Source organism: Vipera ursinii, assembly GCF_947247035.1.
Source record: "Vipera ursinii genome assembly, chromosome: 3".
Classification (NCBI taxonomy): Eukaryota; Metazoa; Chordata; class Lepidosauria; order Squamata; family Viperidae; genus Vipera; species Vipera ursinii.
In genome coordinates this window covers 126,509,918-126,535,954 of record NC_139516.1, presented here as the reverse complement: position 1 = coordinate 126,535,954, position 26,037 = coordinate 126,509,918, and the positions used below count along the sequence as shown (strand labels likewise).

Here is a 26,037-nt window from a genome sequence, read left to right as displayed (position 1 = left end):
CATCTTATATTTTAGTATCAGTAAATAGGGGTTTGCTTATCTTTATTATACCAAAGTTCTGAAAGAAGCACATTATGACTTAAATAGCAGAGGACTCTTACATTACATATTTTAAGGACATATTTTCACAATATGTTGCCATGAAATTCTATCTCAATTTAACAAATCAAACTTTTTGAAATGTGAGAAAAATGCACCTTCTGAAAAAGTGTGTAAGATTTCAGCAGACTTTTCACTAAAAGAGGAATAGCTAGTAGTTTAAAAGAGACTTTACCTTTTCTTTTTCTTTTTCTCTCTCTCTCTCTCTCTTTCTCTCCCTCCCTCCCTTCTCTCTTTCTCTTAAAAATCAAGACTCACCTGAATTTGGGCCACCTCCTTCCTCATAATCTTGTATACTCATAACCAGAAATTTAACACTCCAAATGTTAAAAAGTGAAAGAGCAGAAAGCTGACAGTTGCACTCTTGTTTTGTACAAGACCTCAAATCCTGCCTCTCGATAGTGCTGGATTAATTCTGAAGCAAGTCATCAGAGCTTCATGCAGTTTAAAGTATGCATGTGACCCAAAGCCAAGCTGCAGTGCAGTGTCAATTCTCTCCAACAGATTAAACAGAGAGAGATGCTCATCAGTGATAAAGCCAAAAACGTAACAGTAAGGATAAAGCCTACATCTCTATCATCAAATGCCACCAGGTAGAAAGTCTTCAATTACACATAGGATGAACAGGATGTTTACGACAGATGTCTCATTAAATAAACTATGCTCATTAGACAAGCAATTCTTGTGCATATAAAGGCAACAAATATCTGATTATGTAGACAGTGAACAATTCATATACCAGTAGCTTACAGGACTAAATTTTACTTCTAAATCCTCAAGTGTAATTGCATTATTTTTAATTTGAACTGCTCCAAACAGTAGTAGAGGAAGATCTGGCTTTTATAAAATATTTACAGGTTGAGGTGAGATATTCTTAACAGAGAGTACATCTGATAGGAAATTTAGAAATTTCAGAGATTTAGCCAATCACTAAATCTTCTATTTGGTTTTCTTCAAGTTATTGCCTGCCCTCCAGCTGCCTTACAAAACTGCTCTCCTCGTCCTGCAATTGCCATGTTCAGTGGAGTTGCAATCCAATGCATGCATTCATTGCACATTCAGTTTGCCCAATAGCGAATGTGAGTGGACTGCAAATAGTAATTGGCAAAGGACAAACAGAATTATTTGCACACCAGAATTATTGTTCCCAAACCATTAAAACCTAAAAGAGGGATATCTTCCTCTAGTGCAGACATGTCAAACACAAGGCCCGGGGGCCGGATCTGGCCCATGAAGTGGTTTCATGTAGCCCGCGAAGCCATCCTGGAAACAGTGAGGGAATGGTCCCCACTGCCTTGGCCCTGGCCCAGAGACCCTCCTTCTGCCAGAGACCCTCAGATCTGTCCCCACTCCTGCCCAGGCCCCCATAGGCACCCTTGATGCGAACGATGTAGAACTGGCCATGCCCACCCAGTAGGCCATACGCACTCTAGCCACGCCCACTCAGTAGGTCACGCCCACCCTGGCCATACCCACCCGGCCCCTTGAGGGCAACCGCAATGCTGATACGGCCCTCAATGAAATTGAGTTTGACACCCCTGCTCTAGCTTAAAATGACAAGTATCTATTATACCAAGCGATGTTCCATGGAGTGCCATGGATTACAAAGGTCTCATCTTAGTCAAAATCCTTCAATTTGTCTAGAGGAGCACATGGAAGAGGATCTTAATGACCTAAGTGTCCAAACATATACATATGAGAAGGGTATGCCAAGCCACAGAGGATCTGTAGCATTTAGCTTCAGCAATTTTTTTTCTCACAGGCATACACAGTTATTTCTTTCTAATTTGGTTGGTTTACAGTTAATCTGACTACTGTTGCTATAGATTTCACTTAAAGAAAAGCATTGTTCCACATCTCTGTATCTCTTTCATTTCCTTGGAATATGCTTCCTCCCAAGTGTGGCTCTAACTTTTTAACTAAAACTTAGTGATACTAATTATTCATAATCAGAGTTTTAAATTGTTTTAGTATCCAAGGTTTTAATTTGGAATTTCTATTTTATGTAAGCTACTGAGGCAGAGTTCATAGAGTCTAGTGGTTAAGGTAATGGAGTAAGAGCCTGGAAACTCAGCTAATAGTCCTCCCTTACGAAATGGAAACCATCTAGGTTATCTTGAGTAAATCATTCTTCCTGGCCCAAATCAGATAGCTCTGCAACAAGCCAATTGAAAAGTGAAATATCTTGGCTCATCATGCATTGATAGCCGTATTCTAACAATGCGATGACTACATAAAACAAGCAAACCCTGCAAACACAAGGAATGACATTGTAAGCTGCCAAGAGACCTCAACAGTCAGTTGTATAAGTTTAAAATGTGAATAAAACTAAAATCTAAAGCTTCCTGCTGTCAAAGACCACATTTTTACACATGAAACAGTATGAAACTTTTATATACCGGTACTCATTCTTCCATAGATAGTTGTCAAATGCTAAATAAATGATTCCAGAGTATGGGAAACAGAGCAAGACTATAGTTATGAAGACTGATATGTGAATGCACATTGGTCTGATTATACACTTTAACATGTTTAGTAGAGGGTCTATGAAAATTCTGCATTAGCTACTATTTTTTTTTGAAATATTGGCATGCAAATGCTGTCTGTTGCAAGGCCTTTTTGTATCAATATCTATGTCTACATCTCTTCCACATCTCTATCTTCACTTATAGAGAGACTAATTGTTATATTTATGATGAGACAGTAGAGTCCTCACGATTTTATATCCATGTTATTTTTGGAAATTTCCAGTTATAAGGCTTCCAACCACTCAAAGAAAACCTGTTTATCAATGTTGTATTTCTGAGTATTAATATCTTTAGGGGGTCTCCTTAAGCCCCCGGTTCTGAAATACTTGCATGGGCATCTGCAGAGGATGGGTCACAAGTGACAAAACATGATTCATAACGTAAACACTGCACCTTCATTAATTTCATCAGAGATGCCCTGGCTGAGTTTGTATCATTACATAACCATGCATGTGACATTATTACATAATTTTGACTATATAGGGATTTTTGTGTTAAATGTTTAGCTACAAATGTGACTGAATAACCAATGATGATCGCAAAGATTAACAGTGAAATGAAAATGCCTTCTAGAAGCTCATTTCCCATATTTGTTTGAAAAAACAGAATTCCATTAGAACTAAAAGTGATACAAATGGATATAGGAAGACTTATTCTCTAATAAAAGAATTATGATTCAAATTCTCCTTGTATTTCTATTCTGTAAGACATGCTTGGGGAACCAAACGTCTTTAGACCAAATGTAATCCACTGCATTTTTCTATCTAGTAGTTGACTGGCTTTTTTTCCTTAAGCATTATGTTTCAAAGAGGCTTCCACTGAGTTTCTCCTATATTTCCATTGAGAAACTCTTTCTGAAAAGAGATCATCTAGCAACCCTATTTTTATTTCAATAATTGATACATGCTGGTAAATAAGTGTTTATGCAAAGATAATATTTGTGGATTAGCTTCTCCAGATTCCAGTCTTCCAAAAAAAAAAGATCTTCAATTTTTAGAATCTATAGCCAATCCAACTTACTTTTTTAAAAATACAATACTTAGTAATATCACACCTATATTTCTTCCTCACACATATAGTATATATTCTGCATTTCCTTCATTTCATAATCAATATAATAGTTTTTCCATATATAATAAACATAAAATTATTCTCCAAGTGTATTGTAATTTGAATTCAGTTCAAAATACATCTGAGTATATGTGCATGGCACTGGGCTTCTCATTCAAAAATAACTCAGTTGAAAGAAACTTGCCAGACCTGACCAATATTTTCCAGTTTTTAAGAAAACTAGGCACATTTTATTTTGAAGCCTATTAAGAAACTGGTCAGTAACATAAATGAACAATTGCACCACCACATGCTTAACTAAATATACAAAAAGTTCCCTGTAAAAGGTTTTGGATATTTACTTTTCTATCCCAATATACCTTACTCTAGCCTTTGCTTCCTGAAGTGAGAAGCAAACAACCCAGTAAATACAAGACTAATATGTAGCTTAACCATCAGTTTTTCAATAAAAAATAGGAAAACAAATATTGCTTTGGAAGGCTACAATTTAAGCACACAAACAACAGGATAGAGAATTGTATCCTTTCCTTGCTACCATTTTCAATGTACTCTTTAGCCATTTCTTTCTCTAGCAAAGATCCACCTGTGAAGTTATGTTTTAAATAGAAAGGGGGAGAATCAGCAGCTGGAACCTTAGGGATCTGACTGAAAAACAAAATCACAGGAAGGAAAGAGAGAGAGAAAGGATAAGACAGGCTCCATTAAAAATGTTAACATGTAATATATTTAGTTTCCAACCTACTACCCACCTATTTCCTCACAGGACTTCTCTTTTGTTAGACCCATGTCCTACTTCACATAAACATGTTTTATGAGATGGTCACATATTGTAATTAAAGTTCTAGCCAGCCTTTATTTCCAAAATCCCACACGTGTTCCTAGGAAACACAGACAGAACATAAATGTGCCATGATGCCTTATTTCTAAACGTGCCTACCAATCTAGAAAAAAAGACAAAGCTAAGATATGGGTCAATAGCATGATAGAAAGGAAGAGGAAGCAGTAAGGATAATTTCCATTGGTTTTACTTTCTGATAAATAGTGGGGGTTTTGTGTGATTTTGCTTTACATATGCTTTAGGAAATAAGCAAGCATTCTCGTGATAGCCATTTTGTAGCAGCACTCATAATATACTCTCAGAATTCTAACTGTCCAACCTAACAATTTGGAAATGTCTTTAATATGTGGTTTGTGTCTCTGGATAAGTTTATTTCAACCTTAATATATATCCTGTTATATGGAAATGCTGGTCCAGAATCCAAGACCTTGTGCACAGAACATATTCATAACAATCACCACAAAACTATTGCCACAGAGGAGTATTTTTTTAAGAGAGATAGATATACAGCCCTGATTCCAAGCCGATAGACAGACAGATATTACCATAATGCAATATAGAAAAAAATTTGGAGAGGGGAGAGAGCAAAAATTGACATTACAGATGGTACAACTGCTATGTAAGCTGGGATTTGATTTCTCCATCTGCCATCTAAGCATCATGTATTTAGGCAATACCAATAAAGTACAAATGTTAGACTGGGATCACTGAGATTACAATATTAGACATTCCTTCTGCAAATAGCACCATGTTTTGATACCTAATCTGCACATGTCACATCTTTTCCAGCTATCAAACTGTTATATAAAATATTAGCTCCTATTGTGCATAATTCAGGACACAGTGTTCAGCACACTTAAGCATACAATGAACTCCCAAAGCATCCCCTTAAATATGACCATTTGTATTTTTGTATTAAATGTTACATTCATATCAACCATTGTTTTGTGCATTCATTGAAATAGTCCTGCATAATTTGTGGCCCATTGTGTCAAATATTGAGAGCTATTTATGCCTCTCAAGTGTTTGATGAGCAAGTTCCATCCCTCACTGTTTTATTTAAACATTGTTTAAACAAGCCATTTACAAAGCACTTGCTGGGTCTTCTTACATTCAGCTTAGTAGGTCACAATACGTTCAAGCAAGACTAGAAGGTTTAGTCAGAATAAAGGAAAACCCTGATTCAAATCATCAGTCCACAAGTTGTGACTGGTTAAACAACATTCCAGGTGGGGAACTGTGTTCTTAGATTTAGTTCTCTAAAAAGTGACACTTTCATAACTGGAGGATGTAATTGAGAACACACGACCTTGTTTCACCCAAATTTTGACCATTTATTTTCACTGTTGACTTTTTGTCTGCTTGCTTCTGCAAAATGACAAAAATATAGACATGTTACATATCTTGCAATTCATCAGCCTGTGACTCCTACATCTGCAATGAAAATAACCCAATTTAAAGTAAATTCCACAACAAATATGTCATTAGTATTTGGATGAACTATATTTTCAATTTAATATACCAATCATACTTTTATGGACCAACCACATTATATACACATTTTAAAGCAGGAGAGGCATAGCCCATGTCCCATGTGTTAAGGAATATCATCTAGTAGAATCCAGGAAGGGACCATTTCCTGCTGGCCACTGAAGACTAGGTTCTGCTGGTCAAGCCTGGGACCCTGGATGTATGGCTGAGCTCCTATTGTTGCTACACTACTCAATGTTGGATGTGTTTTTTTTCTTGGCTGCTAAATATGTTATTTATTATTTTGAAACATTGTTTTTATCTCATTTTTAAGAATGGTTACCCATTCAGAATTACATATTTGGAAAGAATGAAGGAATATCTTATATTTATAAAAGGTGTTTAAAAATACAAAGTGTACAATATTTCAATTTTCTGCAATATAGTTATTTTAAACTGGAAAATTTATATATTACCACTCTGGCTTACTCAAGAAGCTATTGTTAAGAAAAATGTGTCTTATCATAATGTGAGACTCTAAAAAAACCCTTATTATGATCATAAATCAGAAAATGTGTGAATCTCAGATTGTGTTAAACTTCTGTTCGATATAAACACAAATTTCACTTCTAGTTTCCTGTTACATGCAAAATCTTCCTATTAAAGAAGATAGAGGTAATTCTATTTAATGGAACATCTGATATCAATTATTATCACAAAAGTAGCTTTGTTGGGTAATATGACTCAAAAGGCAAAGATAGATCCTTTGTACATGAGATCATTATCTAATTATTTTTGTTGCGAACAGGTTATTTCTAGCTGCCTTTGTCAGAATAAAGGTCACCAGAATTAATGTTTATTGCTGATCAAATCCAGATAAATAAATCTGCTGCTATTCTTAACATGCTAGTTTTCAAGATATTTATCATTATATTAGTATTTTCATGCATTGAACAGCCACATGTCTCGTTACCTTGGGAAATGTTGGTAAAAGTTTATCTGCTTAACTGTGATTATGCCTTTCGGTTGCTAAAGGCATAAAAATACAAACAACAACTTTATTAAAATCATACAAAATAGCCTTTCTGGTTAATAACCTAGACCTATCAAGTCTAGTCAACATTAGTCTTCAACTAAAGCCAATCTGGAATTTTCACAAATTCAGCAAAAGGATTATAGTCATGCCCTATTTTTCTTTTCAAAATTTTGGATAGAACTACTATTTGATACTGATAATTTTACTGGAGCAGCGAAGACATCAGGCTAGAAACCAGGAGATTGTGAGTTCAAGTCTTGCATTAGGCACAAAACCAGCTGGGTGACCTTCGCCTAGTCACTTTCTCTTAGCCCTAGGAAATGGCAATGTCAAAGCCCTTCAGAAAAACCCTGCCAACAAAACTGCCAAGGGCTTGTTCAGTCTCCAAGACTCAAACATGACTGAACAGCGTGCGCGCGCGTGGAGAGAGAGAGAGAGAGAGAGAGAGAGAGAGAGAGAGAGAGTGAGTCAGCTACTCTAAAATGGAATTAACAGCAATTGCTGGATTGTTTCATGCGAGAAATTAAATATTACAAAATATTTTTCTTTTTTTTAAAAAAAAAAGATTCAAGTCAGAAAAACAAAACAATTTATTGAGTACATCTAAAACAACAGAACCTTGCATACCTAAAGCTAATCTCTGTGCTGATGATATTATTACTACAGATAGTCCTTAACTTACAATCGTAATGAAGCTTGCTTATTACTGTTGCAACTCGTGACAGTCATTAAATGAGGCACCCACATGACTGCCTCGCTTAACAGCCCAACAGCTCTCCCTGTTGCAGTCTTAAACGACCACATGGGTCTTAAACGAAGCACGGGGTAACGCAGGAGTGGGAAAGGCTCTAGGAAGCACAGTGCTTCTGGCCCACACTGTAGCACTTCCCCTGCTCATACCTGGCCTGTCCTAGCCTATGAGGGCTTCTCCCACTCCAATTGGGGAAGTGCCTTTGGGAAAGAGGGTTAGCTGCTCCACATCTCGGCCTCCCTATACAATATGGAGGCTGTGTGGTGCCATTCCTGAAGAGGGCACCATTTCATAGTTACAGAAATTGAGGATGGCACCATGAGTTTCCCATGTAGGAAATCTGCATGGTAGAATGGTTGCTTCCTGAAGGAGACCTACAGAAAAGATAAGTGGATCAAGTCGTGATAGAAATGGGGGTGTGGGACCAGAAGTTGCAACTGCAACTCAACTCACTTGATGGGGTTGTTGTTGGGTGAAAAATAGGAGTATTAGATGTGTTTGCCACTTGATATTATTTGTTAAAAATAATAAAGGTAGGATCTAATGATTGTGAATTGAGGACTACCATATATTACCTAGAAGTATGCATTATGGATGTAATCATATTAGATGCTGACTTCTTAAAACAAATGTTTTATTGTACTCTATACCTTGTTATCCTAGGTAGGATAATCAGACAATCTCAATGCCTTTTAAAAGAAGTATCACGAGAAACTATAGCTTGTTATATTGCAATACTTATATGTTCATAAAACAAGGCTCACTTCTTAAAATGCATGTAGTATCAGCTAAAAGGAGCTGTAAACACTGGGGCAATCCTAAATTGTTTGTGGCATTTCATCACCTTTTTAAAAAAAAACATTCCCAGAGCTTAATTTCCCACCATTGAGATAACAAAGTTTAAGCCTCAAACAGGCTAAAAACCAGTTATTAAAAAATAATCCCACTTAAGGGGGGGAATACACATTCCGGACCACATTCACTTTCTAATATTGCGTTGGCCAATCTGACTTTTCTTAACCAAAGATTTTTTTTCAATATTGAAACACAAATAGAAACCTAACCTAAAAATACCGTAGTAAATTACTATGTAGGAAAAAAATAAAACACATCTTTGCCCACAAAATTCCAGTGTCTTGTTATAATTTTTATGCTGCTTTGATACTAAATATTTTATCTTTACACCCCATCTCCACCTCCACCTTGTAACTACAATAGATCTCACCTTCACCCAAAATCCAGTTTCTGAAAAGTAACTGCAAAAGTGTGAACAGATTTATGAACAAATCAATTTAAACCAATTTAAACCAATTTATGAAGCAGTGTGATAACACTGTAGGTTTATGAACCATAGTCAGAGATATGGAATATGGTACACTGTATTAATAGGGAAAAATCTTAATGTAATATTCATACAATTATTAAGACGGGTTTTTAGATTTGAATTGTTTTTAATGTTATAAAATAATTTTGTATTTCACTTCCATCATGCACAAAATGTAAGTTTTAAAAAAAATCATGAAATCATGAGTTCTAAGAGATATAAGGCATATACTTGGAGGGGAAAGGCATTTAACTGACCAATGGCCTTTGCTGAGTACCTGGAGATAATCTTGAATTTCTCTGAGAGCAGGAAAGTAGATCTAACATACTTTTGCCCTAAATCTGTTTTAAGATTTCTAAAAGTGGTAATTACATCCCCTGTCCTGACTGTAATTCGTAAGAACAAATTTATTTCAAGTTCCCAAGTACTTCAGGTCCCATTTCACAGTTGAGCTAGTATAAAATAAACCCATGCAATGGATATAAAAAGATGGGATCCAGACTCCGTTAACATGCCAGGTTTTTGAGATGTTAAAAAAATCAGACCAAGATAAATCACTTCACAATTTTTTCCACCTTTAATTTAACATATAAGCTGTACAATTCAAGTTGAAAAACAAACCAAAATCTTTTAGAGGGAAAAATAACAATAAAAAATATACAATAATTTTAATCTCACTTTTTCTCTGCACTATGACTGACACGCTTGAGAACACTTTCTGGATGGAAAAATAAATTTACAAGCTAAATTTGAAATATTATTTTTGTTGTATGCCACCCAGAATTATCTGATTATGAGATGGGTGGCTCTATAAATTAGATTAAATAAATAAGTAAGTAACATTTTTAATAAACTTCTACAGCATCATCTAATAAGCTGGAGATTCCTTCTATATATATTTCTCATATGTATTTAAAAAGCAAATATTTGAGTTATTTCCCTTTGTGTCACAATCACTTTCATAATCTTTAATTTATAAATAAAAATTTCAGCCACTATAATTTTTCATGCTACAGGTACCCACTTCAGAAATCAAGATAAAATGCATGATTTCTACAGAAGGAAGGTTTAAATATATATATATTCTACTGGGTTCTATTATTCATCAGCAGTGAAATGTAAAACCACTTTCTACTAGTTAATAAAGTTAACAATGTTCCCTGTCTACCCATACCTACAAACACTCAGGAGAGGAAGTAGATTTTTAATAACTGGTGATAAATGACAGCAAAGGAGATTTCTTAATCACACCTTAGCATACATGAAGACTAATTTGAGGATTGATCCACAGCACACTCCAATTCAAATAATCCATTTTCGTACTTAATACTTTTGTTGTTTTTTACCTTTTGGTGGTAGTAAAGGTAATTTGAGGAAGGGTTAAGAATTTAGGCAATACCAACATTTTAATACAAGCCAGTATGTTTAATAAAGAAATCTATGTTGATTTTTATTTTTGTAGATCTGCTTTATCTGTTTAATATTGGAAGATAGGTTTCACGCAAATAGCAAGTATCTATAAATAGAATGTTCATGTACACAAAAAATAAAATTCATTGCAAAATGAGATAGATTTCGAACATTTAATTCAGTGCTTATGTTAAAAAAAATCCTGATTTTTCAAATTATATTTAATCTTGGAAAGATTTAAAATACTGTAGTTGAAAGATTTTAAAAAGGGGGGGGGGTGATGTTGCTTTTTTATGATTAAAATGGATTCCTTCCAAACACATTAAAAGCATGGAGTTTCACATTCATTAATATGATTTTGGAATTCTCACTGATCATTCTAACTGAAAGACTAGTCTATGGGTCAATTTATGGTTGACAGTAAATTATCCAGACATTTATTTTTTGGCAACAAAATTATAAACATAGACTGACAGGTTATTATAATATAGTCTGTTATAGCAATAGCTCTTGGACATACGGTATATACTGCTTCACAGTGCTTTACAGCACTCTCTAAGCAATTTACAGTCAACGTATTTGCCTCAAACAATCTGGGTTCTCATTTTACTGACCTTGGAAGGATGGAAGGCTGAATCAACCTTGAGCCAGTCAGGCTCGAACTCCTGGCAGTGGAATGCAGAATTAGCCTGCAATACAGGTAGACTTCAAGGTACGAACCTAATGGAGCCTGCCAATTAGGATCCTAAGTCAAAACTTCATCAAATGAATCAGACTCAATTTTACAAATTTTGAAAATCAAATTCAATTGAATCAAATGTGTCATTAAAATGAACTAAGATTTCCTCCTATTTGTTAATTGATCGCTGCCATTTAACTGAACTGAGAGGCTTCCCCCCTCCCCTGCTGGCTGCCCATCAGCTGTTTCTGGTGTAACCTTGGCTGAGGAACTAAATTGCCTCTAAGCAGACATGCAGCAATCAGTTGTTGTTTTTTAAATCACTTGTTGCTAGTCAGTTCAAGAGTCTTCAGCTGCCCATGAGGGGGCAGTAATTTTTAAAAAAACTTGTCACTAATTAGCTTAAGAGTCTCCACCCAGGCACCCAGAGGAGATGGGGGAGGAATTTGCAGAACTTTGGGCTTGCAACAGTAAAAGAGATGGAAGGGACGTTGAAGTCATCTAGTCTAACCCACTGCTCTCACAAGAGTATTTCTGATAAATGCCTATCCAGTCTCTTCTTAAAAGCTTCCAGTGATGTGGTACCCACAAAAAAGGAGGGGGAATTTTTATCAAGTTGATTCAACTGTTGATGGCTACACCTATTTGAAAGTATTTCAGATGTAGAACAAATTGTACTGAAAAAAATATAATTCACTAGAACAGGGGTCTTCAAACTTGGCCCTTTTATGACTTGTGGACTTCAACTCCCAGAATTCCTCAGCCAGGCATGCTGGCTGAGGAATTCTGGGAGTTGAAGTCCACAAGTCATAAAGGGCCAAGTTTGAAGACCCCTGCACTAGAGAATCACTTTGTTCCATGCAAATAACAATTATTTTGAATAAATTAAAAGTCAACTCCAGATGGATACACCCATGATACTGATTTGAAAGTATTACAAAAGTGGTTTGCTTTTGTCTTCTCCCAAGATTATTAAAGAGAGGCAAAGACCAATTAGATCCTACCATATCCCAAGGCCATATTAATATATCAAATATCCTATGTGTAGCATGACACATAAACCAATTACTCAGCTGAAATGCATTGCACTGTAAACCTGTTGATCAACTGCATGAATATATTAAAATGTTATCTTCTTTGTTTAGCAAAGTAACACAATGACTGAATACATTTAGTGTAGGAGAAATGTCTTTTACAATATTACAAAGTTTCTGTTGTTTTGCTACCTTCCAAAATATTCTTTGAAGAGCCTCTTAAGAAGTGGAAGAAATTCTACTATATAAACAAACAAAAATTCAGTATAAAATTCGCTAGACAATTTAGCCTGTTCCAGGCAAATTTCATAATTTCAAATTTCCACTTCTGTTCCAAGCAAATTTCATAATGCCAAATTTTGAGTAACTTGAACCATTATCTCCTTTGTAACTGGCTGATTTTAAAGGCTGTTGCTGAAATTTAGCCAAAGATAATAAATGTAAAATATATCAAAAGCAAAAAAAAATCATTTAACTCAACAGGACCTATTTAATAAGAATTACATAAATTGGAAGAAAACATTCTAAACCCATTTACAATCTCATAGGGAACAGTCATGTCAGTTTTGATTTTATTGCTGTTATGTGTAGTTTGTTTTTCCCCCAAGTAGAAAGACAGAGATTCTTTTCAAATAAGCAGAACAACTGAACCCATTCTTTTCTTCTACAGCAGACATGTCAAACACAAGGCCTGGGGGCCAGATCCGGCCCGTGAAGTGGTTTCATGTGGCCCGCAAAGCCATCCTGGAAACAGTGAGGGAACGGCCCCAACTGCCTTGGCCCTGGCCCAGAGACCTTCCTTCTGCCAGAGACCCTCAGATCTGTCCCACTCCTGCCCAGGCCCCCATAGGCACCCTTGATGCCAATGATGTAGAGCTGGCCACGCCCACCCAGTAGGCCATATGCACTCTAGCCACGCCCACCCAGTAGGCCACGCCCACCCTGGCCACACCCACCCGGCCCCCTGAGGGCAACCGCAATGCTGATGCGGCCCTCAATGAAATTGGGTTTGACACCCCTGTTCTACAGATTCAAAGTACAGGTAGTCCTCACCTGACAACAGTTCATTTAGTCACCGTTCAAAGTTACAACAGCACTGAAAAAGGTGACTTGTGACTCTTTTTCATATTTATGACCATTGCAACATCCCCATGGTCACCTGATCAAAATTCAGAAGCTTAGCAACTGGTTCATATTTATGACCATTGCAGCGTCCTAGGGTCATGTGATCACCTTTTGCAACCTTCTGACAAGCAAAGTCAATGGGGAAGCCAGATTCACCTAACAACCGCGTTACTAACTACTACCCTGATTCACTTAACAACTGTGGCAAGAAAGGTTGTAAAACAGGGCAAAACTCACTTAACAAATGACTCCCTTAACTACATAAATGTTGGGCTCAATTGTGGTCATAAGTTGAGGACTACCTGTATTAGGAACCTGAATCAGCTGCAATGCAATTACGAAGTGTGTTTTTGAATGTGTTTAAAAATGAAACCAATTATTAACAAGTATTTTAGACTAATAGCATAAAGGCAAACAATTACATTTTACCATTTATGGAAAATATAACACAAAAAATATAAAATCATAGCAGTAATAATCTATGATTATTTACTAAATTATTCAATTCAGTGGGAGAAAACCAAGACATTCAGAAACTATCACATTTAATTCTCTGGGGGGGAAAACAGCAGTGAATTTGGAGTTACACATTCAATTCAACGAGAAAATTATTCAGAGTTCAGAATGGAGTACAGTGAATTAAACAGTTGAGGTATGGAGTTAACTGAGCATCAGGTTAAATGAGGGAAGTCTAGAAGTGATTCATTTTATTTACGGTTCAGTTATAGAAAAAGGCAGAAACAAAGACTCTTGCTGCAAAACAAAGGAAGACAGAATTTTGCAAGCTCCCTGACACCGTCCAAAATGCAGATATATTTAGAAAACTTAGCACTCACACATGTGCTAAGAAGTAATTTCTGTACAGGTACCATTTCATTTGGAAATGGTGTATAAAAAAGAGAAAATGTTTCTGGATATAGGTAGTCCTTGACCTACAGCCATTTGGTTAGCCAAAGAAGACAGAGTTCTTGATGGTCTCTGAGCTCAGTAGTTTGCTGACAGACATTACCTAACTATAACCTAACTAGGTAACATGGTCAGTGTGAGATATTACCAAGTTGGGCAATGAAATCTCTGCAAGCAAACCACCAAGCTTGACAACCCCAAGAATTCCAGTTAAACCTTGAACTGCAGACATTCTGTTCCATTGAAACAATGGAAGATAACCATGCCTTAGGCCCAAAGGGTGAAAACCCAGGGCTTTTTTTGTCACTGAATGCTCAGAACGGAGTTCCGGCACCTTTTTTGGATGGAACCTTATAGGGTAGGCAAGGTGGGTTGTATGACATGTGTGAGTTCCGGCACCTTTTTCTTTTACAAAAAAAGCACTGTGAAAACCTATAGGTGAAAACTATAATCCGCTTGCACTTGGAAGCACACTGGTAACCACTGCAGACCAGAGCAAAGCTGTTATACAGGCATGATGTAACAGGCCCATAATTGCCTATCCTGCTGTGCTCTGGATTAGTTGCAGCTTCCAAATAGTTTTTAAGGGCAGCTTTATGTAGAGTAAATTACAACAGCCATGCACAAAGTAGTTGCCCAAATATTTATAAAACTTTTATGAGGAAAAATTAACCTCAGCATTCATCTTTCATTTGGGGAATACAAGGAGTGTTTATAGAAAATACATACATATTTGTTTTCCTTGGCCAACTAGGAAATTTGTGACCAATGAGTCTCTCTGTGATGTGAAATGTAATAGTGAAAGTTTAACTTTTCAGGTTACCATACCACGCTGGAACAAAACAGCAGTAAGAAAACTGAAGAAATACATCTCCCCATTTAACTGTAAATCTGAACTCCAAAGAGTCTGGGAATTAGAAGTCTATCTTAATTTGGAAAGGAATACCAAACTGGAGTGTGTTGTTTTATACATAGTGTCAACCATTTTCCCTACTCATTTTCGACTGACACATAGCACAGAGGGAGGGGAGTTTACCAGGTGCTTTGCTAGACTAAACAGATTTTCTCCCATGGGAACCAAGGTCATTGGCTGCTCCCAGGACTGTAGGCTGGACGGTTCATGGAAAGCCCGCCAAGATGTATTGGGAACGTAGTAGCTTGCATAGCTTTAGAGGTGGGATTTCTTAACTTTATATTGGGGATTGTTACGTGTCTATTCAGACTTGGTTTCACTTTTGATGTGCCAATACTTTGTATCAATAAACATGTTATTTGAGGAACTTGCAAGCCTTGGAGTTCTGCTTTATTTGTCTCTGTCTGTCGGAACTATGACACATAGTCCTTGATTTACAACCACAACTGGGCTCATAATTTTCATCATAAGTCAATGAGGTTGTAAAGTGAGTCAATGTGTGACCAAGCCCAATTTTATGACCACTTTTATTGTGGTTGTTAAATGATTCCAGCTTCCCCAATTGATGTTTCTTGTTGGAAACTAGCCCAGAAGGTTGTAATCGTGTGACCACAGAACCCTGCAACCAGTCATAAATGCAGGCCAGTTGCTAAGTGCCCAAATTGCAATCACATGACGATGGGGATGGTGTGACAAATGTAAGGATAGGTTACAAATCACATTTTCCAAGGCAGTTGTAACTTTGAACACACAACTGTAAGTTGAGGACCACCTGTATATATTTATCATTTTTGTTACAGCCATTTCTTAAGTCATGGTAATTTATTATTTCTTCAAATAAGTAAACACGTGACACATAATTAGACTGCATGTAGCCCTCATGTAATTGACTACATTTCATTCCCATATGAAATAACTGCAGACACGATCAATTTCATTTTCTTCTATATAAAACATTCTTAAGGTATGAAAAATTAGGATATCAGGGAAAGCCTTGAATAGAATTTTCTATCTTTGCTTTGCCTGTATATGAAGTATTTTATACACAAAGAACATTTTCATTAATTGTTGAACAGCAATTAATATATTAAGTCCACCAATAAAATTCACCTGTCAGAAAAATTTGATTACATTTATAAAAACTGAAAAACAGTATAATTAGTAAATATACACATAGTTCATACTACTAAAAAATACAGCAACAGACAGAAAGAGGAACAACTGATAAGAAAACCGATGAAGTATGTGAGGAGTATGCCTAAAACTATTAGGTAACAAATATGTTTCAAGATGTTAGGTAACCAATACTTTTAACTTACAATTTACTCTGCATTCTGCATTTCCTCTAAGAAGGAATACAATTTAAGCTATGCCTAACTGAAACAAAGGCTGAGGGGGGAAAATATCTAAACAATATATTTTCAGGAAAAAAATTTAAAGGCAGCATTTCATATGCATACCATAAGTTCATGACATTTTCTTCCATACGGTGTTATGATTATAGGCCTAGGTGGCTTTAAAATGAGGACCTTCATATTCCTAGGTCTATTAATGACTAGATATAACAAATGAAGAGGACCCCTCATGCTGAGAGGATCTGAAAGTCTTACTAACAAATAAAGAATTGGGAAAGGATGTTATTATCAGAGAGGCTTTAATTTGGAATCCTGTACTGATCAGCAATTGGACCGGAGGCCTAAAGAAACCTTGTAAACTCTATGATTCTATGAAAAGAAGAACCACTGATCTGACCAAACAAAGCTATACTTATGTTCATGCCTAACTTGCTTCATCACCCCCTCCTAAAAATCCATGAGCATTACTGTTTTCTTTCTCCTTACTACCCTTCTGTTTTTGGAAGTTGAATTGTTTTAAAATGCTTCGAGGTATGAGAAGGGAACTTTGGATTGCACTGTCATAAATGATGTTATTCACAGAAATTAAAACAGACTCTTCTTTCCAACCCAGTCTGTGTGCATCTCTGTTTTGCCACAAATGTCCCATTAATTTTTCTTTCTCCCATTGCCTGCTGTATGTATCTCACTTTGTCTGCATGCGTTCTAAAATATAAACCACTCAACATACATGTGCACTAAAATTATTTTTCACATGAGCACAAGACGTAAATGAAAATGTGAAGAATTGTAAAAGAAGATTTTGGGAATTCAAGAGGGGAAAAATATAGTTTCACACATTCTTGCTAATGTTCAATATATTTATCACCTAGAAATACTCTTGGACAGAATCTGCAACTTTTTCTTCCTATTTCCTTCCATACATTAAACATGGACCTACCAGTCAGATTATCTTGCTTTATGCAATTGGCATCATTCTCAGAAAATATTCAGACCTGAAGTATCTTAAAATTTCTTAAGTGAAACAATCTCTATGAAGCAAAATATAGTTGAACGAAAAGACAAATAACAAGAGGGATATATGACTTAATGGAATTCAAAGTTAGACAGTACTTTATTAAGACTAATTTATCGTGAAATATATAGTGTTTAGGTTATAGTACTTGAATTAAACTTTTAACTCAGCATCCAGAACTTCAAACAAGTGAAGTAAGAACTGATAAAGGAGAAAACAAATAGATGTGATTATAATCTATAAATTAGGAATTATCACAGGAAGGAAATCCCAGAGATAAAAATAGGAAAGGTTGGGTAAAGGAAAACAGAGTAAGGAGAACAAGGAAGGAAGTGATAGAAGCAGCTGAACAAACAAAAAGTGAATGAAATTTCTGAATAATCAGAATTAGTCCTTCATATTTGCAATTTCCAAATAACATTTGTGGTATTGTGGAGTAGAGTTGGGCTCGATATCCCCATAAGTTCAATTTTTGAAACAAAGAGTATATAGGTAAAGATGATATACATATATCCCTACTCTTACATTTTAATCTAGCAATCTGTTTTCTTTTATGCCTTTTTCCTCAAATTCCAGCAACAAGCACAGCTGAAAGAAAAATGCTGGATTTGGGAAAGAGTTGATGATTATCCTTTGTCACACATTGCTTTGGTTGTATGACTAACACAATTTTCACTTTCAAAATAATTGGAACACTTTTAAATCCATGTCTGCCCAATCACAATAAGTTTTGCTATACAGGTGAAACTCGAAAAATTAGAATATCGTGCAAAAGTTCATTTATTTCAGTAATGCAACTTAAAAGGGGAAACTAATATATGAGATAGACTCATTGCATGCAAAGCAAGATAGTTCAAGCCGTGATTTGTCATAATTGTGATGATTATGGCTTACAGCTCATGAAAACCCCAAATCCACAATCTCAGAAAATTAGAATATTACATGCAATCAATAAAACAAGGAGTGTACATAGAACAATATCGGACCTCTGAAAAATATAAGCATGCATATGTACTCAGTACTTGGTTTGGGTCCCTTTTGCAGCAATTAGTGCCTCAATGCAGCGTGGCATGGAAGCTATCAGCCTGTGGCACTGCTGAGGTGTTATTGAAGACCAGGATGCTTCAATAGCGGCCTTCAGCTCTTCTGCATTGTTCCGTCTCATGTCTCTCATCTTTCTCTTGGCAATGCCCCATAGATTCTCTATGGGGTTCAGGTCAGGCGAGTTTTCTAGCCAATCAAGCACAGTAATCCCACGGTCATTGAACCAGGTTTTGGTGCTTTTGGCAGTGTGGGCAGGTGCCAAGTCCTGCTGGAAAATGAAGTCAGCATCCCCATAAAGCTCATCTGCGGAAGGAAGCATGAAGTACTCCAAAATCTCCTGGTAGACGGCTGCGTTGACCTTGGACTTAATGAAGCACAGTGGACCAACACCAGCAGATGACATGGCTCCCCAAATCAACACAGACTGTGGAAACTTCACACTGGACTTCAAGCATCTTGCAGTGTGTGCCTCTCCATTCTTCCTCCAGACTCTGGGTCCTTGGTTACCAAATGAGATGCAAAAGTTGCTCTCATCAGAAAAGAGGACTTTGGACCACTGAGCAACAGACCAGGTCTGTTTTTCTTTAGCCCAGGTAAGACGCTTCTCACGTTGTTTGTTGTTCAGGAGCGGCTTGACAAGAGGAATACGACATTTGAAGCCCATGTCCAGGATCCGTCTCTGTGTGGTGGCTCTTGATGCACTGACTCCAGCCTCAGTCCACTCCTTGTGAAAGTCCCCAACACTTTTGAATGGCCTTTTCCTGACAATCCTCTCCAGGCTGCAGTCATCCCTGCTGCTTGTGCACCTTTTTCTTCCACACTTTTCCCTTCCACATAACTTTCTATTAATGTGCTTTGATACAGCACTTTGGGAACATCCAACTTCTTTTGCAATTACCTTTTGAGGTTTTCCCTCCTTATGGAGGGTGTCAATGATGGTTTTCTGTACAACTGTCAGGTCAGCAGTCTGCCCCATGATTGTGATTCCTACTGAACCAGACTGAGAGACCATTTCAAGGCTCAGGAACCCTTTGCAGGTGTTATGGCTTAATTAGCTGATTAGAGTGGGACACTTTGAGCCTAGAATATTGCACCTTTTCACAATATTCTAATTTTCTGAGATTGTGGATTTGGGGTTTTCATGAGCTGTACGCCATAATCATCACAATGATGACAAATCACGGCTTGAACTATCTTGCTTTGCATGTAATGAGTCTATCTCATATATTAGTTTCCCCTTTTAAGTTGCATTACTGAAATAAATGAACTTTTGCACAATATTCTAATTTTTCGAGTTTCACCTGTAAAGGAAACATATTAAGATTCTAAGAGGTAATGGCTAGCAAGATTGCGGGGGTTGCTAGTTTCCATTTAACTAAGAATTTGTGTTTCCTGAAGACCTAATTGATGGATTCCACTGCTATTGAATGGATTCAAAAAGGCAACCCCAATGTGGTTCTCATGTATTTTGTTTTCCTGTCTTTGTAAACTTTACCAAACATGTTCTTGTGCTTTTGAACCTTCCACTTTTATGCTGTCCATTACTGGAATGATAGAAAATGTATAGCAATAATTTGTGGCACATTTTTTCTAGGACTGTGTCACTTCAGTTGCAGATAAAAGATTCTATTATAGAATTTTCTCTGCCGTAAAATAGCTCTACCTAAAAAGTTATCTCTTGAACAGAATAGAAAGCTTTGTAAGTATTCTTATTGAGGACACATAATTTAAGATGCTCTAACAAGAGGCTTTAAACATCCAATCATCCACTTGCATTCTGAAGTAGTACAGTTTCAGGAAGAGATAGGTAGTCCTTGACTTATAACCGTTTGCTTAGCAACTATTCAAAGTTATGACCTACCTGAAAAAGGGGGCTTATGATCCAGATCCAAAGTTCCGATAGTTGGGCAGCCCCTGCAGTCACAGGACCACACTTCAGGTACTCATCAACACAACTGTATTTCTGGTCATGTGACTACATGACCAGAAATACAGTTTTACAGTTTTGTTGAAAACTGGCACTTATGATTTTTGGCAAAACTTGTGCCATGGTGAACATTGGCTTTGCTTAATGACAGCAGTGTTCGCTTAACAACTATGGCAAAAATCATGGTAAAATCAAATCAAAGTTATGTAAGCAACTGTTATGACTTTTGATCATATTGGGCAGGCTCCATTACAGTTGTAACTCGAGGACTATCTATATAGTCGCTGGGTGAGATCATTCGTGGTTTTGGGGTTGGGTATCATCAATATGCTGATGATACCCAGCTTTTTATTTCAACCCCAAACCACCCCAGTGATGCCCTCGACGTGATGTCCCGTTGCCTGGAGGCGGTCCGGGTCTGGATGGGGAGGAACAGGCTTCAGCTCAACCCTGACAAGACTGAGTGGCTGTGCATGTTGGCATCTCGGGAAACACAGAATATTCCATCTCTTAATATGGGGGGTGAGCTATTATCCCCTGTAGATCGGGCTCGCAACTTGGGGGTCCTTCTAGATTCACAGCTCTCCTTAGAAGATCATATAGGAGCTGTGACTAGGGGGGCCTTCGCCCAGGTTCGCCTGGTGCGCCAGTTGCGGCCCTATCTAGACCGGGATGCCTTGCGTACAGTCACTCATGCGCTCGTGACCTCTCGTTTAGACTACTGCAATGCTCTCTACATGGGGCTGCCCTTGAGGACCACTCGGAGGCTTCAACTGGTGCAGAATGCAGCCGCACGAGTGGTGTTGGGGGTCTCCCGATACTCCCATGTTACACCTCTGCTCCGCGAGCTGCATTGGCTGCCAGTTGCCCTCCGGGTGAGATTCAAGGTGCTGGTAATGACCTATAAAGCCCTACATGGCATGGGTCCGGATTACCTACGGCAGCACTTGCTGCCGGCATCAACCTCCCTCCGTCCAGTGCACTCCCAGAGTGGGCCTCCTCAGGGTGCCTCCGATCAGAGAATGTCGATTGGCGGCCCCCAGGGGGAGGGCGTTCTCTGTTGGCGCGCCAGACCTATGGAACCGCTTGCCGGTTGAGCTCCGGATGGCCCCCGACCTTCGCTCCTTCCGGCGCGATTTAAAAACTTATTTATTTGACCAATCTGGCCTGGTTTGATGGGTTTGGGGTTGGATCTAATTTTAACATAGTTTTAATCATTGTATTACCGGTATATTGGGCATGATTATTTAATTCTTTTAACTTCTTTTAACTTTCGTATTTATATTCTGATATTTATTGCCCTGTACACCGCCCTGAGTCCTTCGGGAGAAGGGCGGTATAAAAATTTAATAAAACTAAGCTAAACTAAACTATATGTATCCCTGTCAATGTGGTCCTGAAATTATCTGGACTTCAACCCCAGTTGTATCTTGGATCACGTGATCTACATATGTTTCTACAGTATTTTTAAACCATTTATTTAGCCGTATGTTCCTAATTACAAAAAGGCAATTCAAGCAACACAATTGATCCTATGTTGGAAAAACTATTTTTTTCCACTATTTTTTTCAATTAATGTTGTAGATTGAATTTGTTTTCTATTTAAGCAGAGTTCATTTCTTCAATTTGCTAGCTTTAAACCATTTTTTTTTTTGCAAATTGTTGTTGTATTCTGTATCAAGAGTGTCTTCTTTAGAAAAGAAAACCAGAAAGAAAGCAACTGCTATAATTATGTAGGTCTTAGAATGCAAAAGCAACAAATTCAGTGTACGGTACCAGAATAGTATCAAATACTTAAAAGCCACAAGCAACTAACCCATTCTTAAAATTCTCCAAAAAGGGTGGATGGAGGCAACCACTACAAATCTGATTTTCACTCTCAAATTTATTCTACTGGTCATTAAGGTTCTCTTACTTTTCACCTGAAATACTGTTATCTGTTTAGCCTTCCAAAGATTTCAAGAATGATCTGATGTTCTGTCCCAGTATTCTCTTTTCCACCGTTCTTCATAGGATATGTTTTGCATAATTATTGTCATCTTCATTGCCTTCTCTCCACTATTTCCAGGTATTTTTAACATGAAGCATTAATTAAGCATCTATCAGGCGCTGCTGAAAACTAATATAATTTTTGTAGTATAGGTTGCCTATAGATTTTACTTTTACTAGGCGTATAGCTATGACCTAACATTCTATATTTTTGTGAATTGTTTTCTTACATGGACAATCATTCTTATCAACAGAATTCTGAATATTCTTAGACAAATACTTTCATGATTTCTTTAACGATTCATACTTCCTGCCAAATTTAAAAAATTATTAATTTTACAGTTTAAAATTACAACAGTAGTAACGCTTACATGATGCAAATTATAAAATACCTGACAATAGATTTCTGTCACACTAGATTAGTTAAAACAAGAACATACAAGTTATTCTCAATAACTGCTTGTGAATCGTCACTGTTTAAAAACAGGTTTGAATATTCCATAGGTTTTATCTCTGATCTCACTATTTACAACTTAATTTCCTTCTCACTAAAAATGTATACTGTATAAACTATTCTAGGATATTTCACACATCTTATAAAATGAAAGTTACATATCCACAAAAGCATGTGCCACTATGAAAATATCCTGAAAGTGTCACTTACCTTACTTTCTATGCTGAAACACAGCAACTTCTCTAAAAATTATTTCCTAAAATATCCAGACACTATCCCTCTCCTTCTATAACTTAAGACATCTCCTAGGTACAGTACCAACCTAACAAAGGAACAGTCAGATAACAGGCTCACATTATTAATATATATTTGAAGTACAGAATATGTTGTGATGCAAATTACTAGGGAAGTATTTTTGAAATCTGATGAAACAGGATTAACAGACTACAGCATATATAGCACAAAGAGAGCCTGTATTTTTATTATATTACCATTCTACCATTATTACAAACCAATGCTAAAGCCCCAAATTTAAACCAATTCATATCCAGCCCTATTTCTATCACAGTATTTTTCTCTCCCCTGCCTTTCCCCTAGACCTAGAGGAAAACCAAAGGAACTTTTAAAATCACTTTATATTTATCCTCCCGTATGCCATTCACTTCTGCCTTACTAGTGAATCTAGATCCTTTTATAATAAGTGGGTGTAAAGTTTAACTAGTCCTTTATCAATGATTGATAAAATATGCCTTATTACTGATTTATACAATTAGCAAAGAATGTTGAGCATGGCACAACTGGGCCCACTCCATACTAAAATTAAGGAATCTCATTTTTCAATGTTTATATAGTTATTAATTGGAGACACAATTCACCTAGTTGTTTTTTCTTGATGTGCTAATTTTCCAATTACAAAATATTTTCCAAGAACAGAATAGCAAGCAGTCAAAATACCAAATCCTATCTGCAATTTAAAGTGCTATAGTCCAAGATAATTGTACAACCAGGCAAATGAATAAATCTCTCTACCGTTTGAAGCAAAAATGGAATTAGTACACATTCTGGAGATTTGGGAGTTAAGTGTATTGTGAAATAATCTCACCCTTTCTTTTGCAGAATGAAACTGCACATACTACAAATCTACTGCTCTATCGGGTACTTTTTTCTCTCCTTTTTTTTTCATTCCCCCCCCCCTTACCTATATAATTTCCTTAAGAAGTAAACCTGAGGCACGGCTATTTCGGAGTAAATTGGTTCGAGCTGACTGAGAATTAACTTCACAAAGAAAATACATTATATGTCAGTCTGTTCTAGTGAGTTTCCCATAGTGGGGAAAAAAATAAAATAAATGCCCATCTTCGATGACCGAGAATGCCTAAGTTAGCTCCTCCTTGTTTTCATCGGCTGCCAGGAAAGGCCACCTGTGGGACTTGCTGCCAAGAACAAACAGCAAAGTCCCAACCCTCCAAAAAATGCACTTCTTCCAATAGTAAGTACTCTGTCAATCAGCCAAAAGGACCTCACAGGCTTGCACAACCGTGTTTCTGTGTTGGGGGATAGGGAGAGTTGCCCCAAACTTACATGCTTGCTGCAAAAAAACAACAAAAAACAACAAAAAAACCGAAGTCGGACTTGCTCCAGCCAGGCACCACCTCACAAAATCTACGCTGGGGAGTGAGGAGGAAACGGAGCTGAAATTTATTTTCCACACACACACACACACAAATAAGACGCCCGAACAGAAGGGATTTAACCTCAGCACGCGAACGCCCCACCCTTCCCTTTCTTCCCGGGCGACTCACGTGCTCGTCAGTTCTGATCCCCAGCCGCAGAACCGGCCACTCACCTCGGCTCCCGCGCTCCACGCTGCCACTCACACTTTGTTGTGGTTGCCGGTCGTGGGCATCAGCGCAGCCCTGGCTTTTACTACTCTTCTCATTGGCTGGCTGGTCTACACGCTCCGTCTGCTGTAGCCCTTGGGCACTCGGGGCCTCGTTGCCGCCAGCGGGCGCCTCCACCGGCACTACCGTGAAGTTGGTAGGCATGGTAGGGCTCTTTCTACCGGAGCGCTCGCTAGCCTGTGGCTAAGTCGCCTGGACAGAGCCAGAGTCACCCCCCACGCAACCGCAACCCGCCGCCGCCGCCTGCCCCCTCCCGGGTAGTTGTGGCAGGAAGAGGAGCGAGGGCGGCTCTTTTCTTCCCTTTTCTCCGCCTCTCCTCCCCGCCCCCAAGAGCGGCTGCCCGGGCAACAAACCTTGTTGGCCGCCCTCTTTTGCTATCAGCCAGGCAATAAGACGCGCCTCGCACCAACGGGCCGTTTCTCCAAAATGAAAAGGCGGGAAGAGAGGGAAGCGCCCTCTCTTCATATTGTTTTTTTTATCCCCCCTCAGGGATCAAATTTAATTTTTTTAACTGTTTTTAACTCTTGTATTGTATTGATATGTTTAAATACTTTGTAAACCGCCCTGAGTCCTGGGGGGGGAAGGGCGGTATATAAATTCAATAAACTTAAACTTAAACCTCTGTGCATCTTTTTTTTTCCCCATCTGTTTTGTTGGTCCCCTACGCACTCTTTGAGAAACGCAGGCGTACTAACCTCAATATTCCTTCTGTATGCCGCTGGTTTCGCATCCAACCCCTAAAGCGCTTGATTTGGGGGAGTTTCGAAATGTTTGTCCTGAAGGTTACGATTTAACTCTCTTAATATGCAAAGTAGTCAAAGTTATGCATCTGGGTTTCTGTCTATCTCCCACAAAATAATAGTCACAGCTGGCCCATACATACCTGCTATCGAAGATTATGCTTTGCATTCGTTAATAAATAGCTAATGGTCATGAATTTAAAAACGTCAAGTACCCGAATTTTTGAATGGAGAGCATATAAACCATTTAATCTGGTAGTTAATTTTCTCTTTCATGGGGAGGAAATAAACAGGCTTTGTTTGCACCTTCAGGCCAAATCCACATAACCATCCCAACCAACCATCAAAAGCAGCTAATTTCTACTTGCTCACACACACTGCCTTTTTAAGCAGGAAGTACACTCAGCATCTCTGGATCACTCTGCACT

General features: G+C 37.7%; 2 protein-coding genes across 3 annotated transcripts in view; one reads left to right on the top strand and one right to left on the bottom strand.

The window, feature by feature from the left end:
- The window catches only part of SLC12A7 (solute carrier family 12 member 7), a 115,482-nt gene extending 90,369 nt beyond the window's left edge, over nucleotides 1–25,113 (bottom strand). For both annotated transcript variants that reach the window (XM_083358537.1, XM_083358538.1), the window contains exon 1: nucleotides 24,815–25,113. In XM_083358537.1, the coding sequence (XP_083214663.1) occupies nucleotides 24,815–25,013 (199 nt within the window). In that variant the 5' untranslated portion in view covers nucleotides 25,014–25,113. The remainder of the gene's footprint in view (nucleotides 1–24,814) is intronic.
- Nucleotides 24,310–26,037, top strand: part of MAJIN (membrane anchored junction protein) — a gene marked incomplete at its 3' end in the record, with an annotated part of 41,368 nt that continues 39,640 nt past the window's right edge. The window contains exon 1 of the mRNA XM_083360299.1: nucleotides 24,310–24,457. The remainder of the gene's footprint in view (nucleotides 24,458–26,037) is intronic.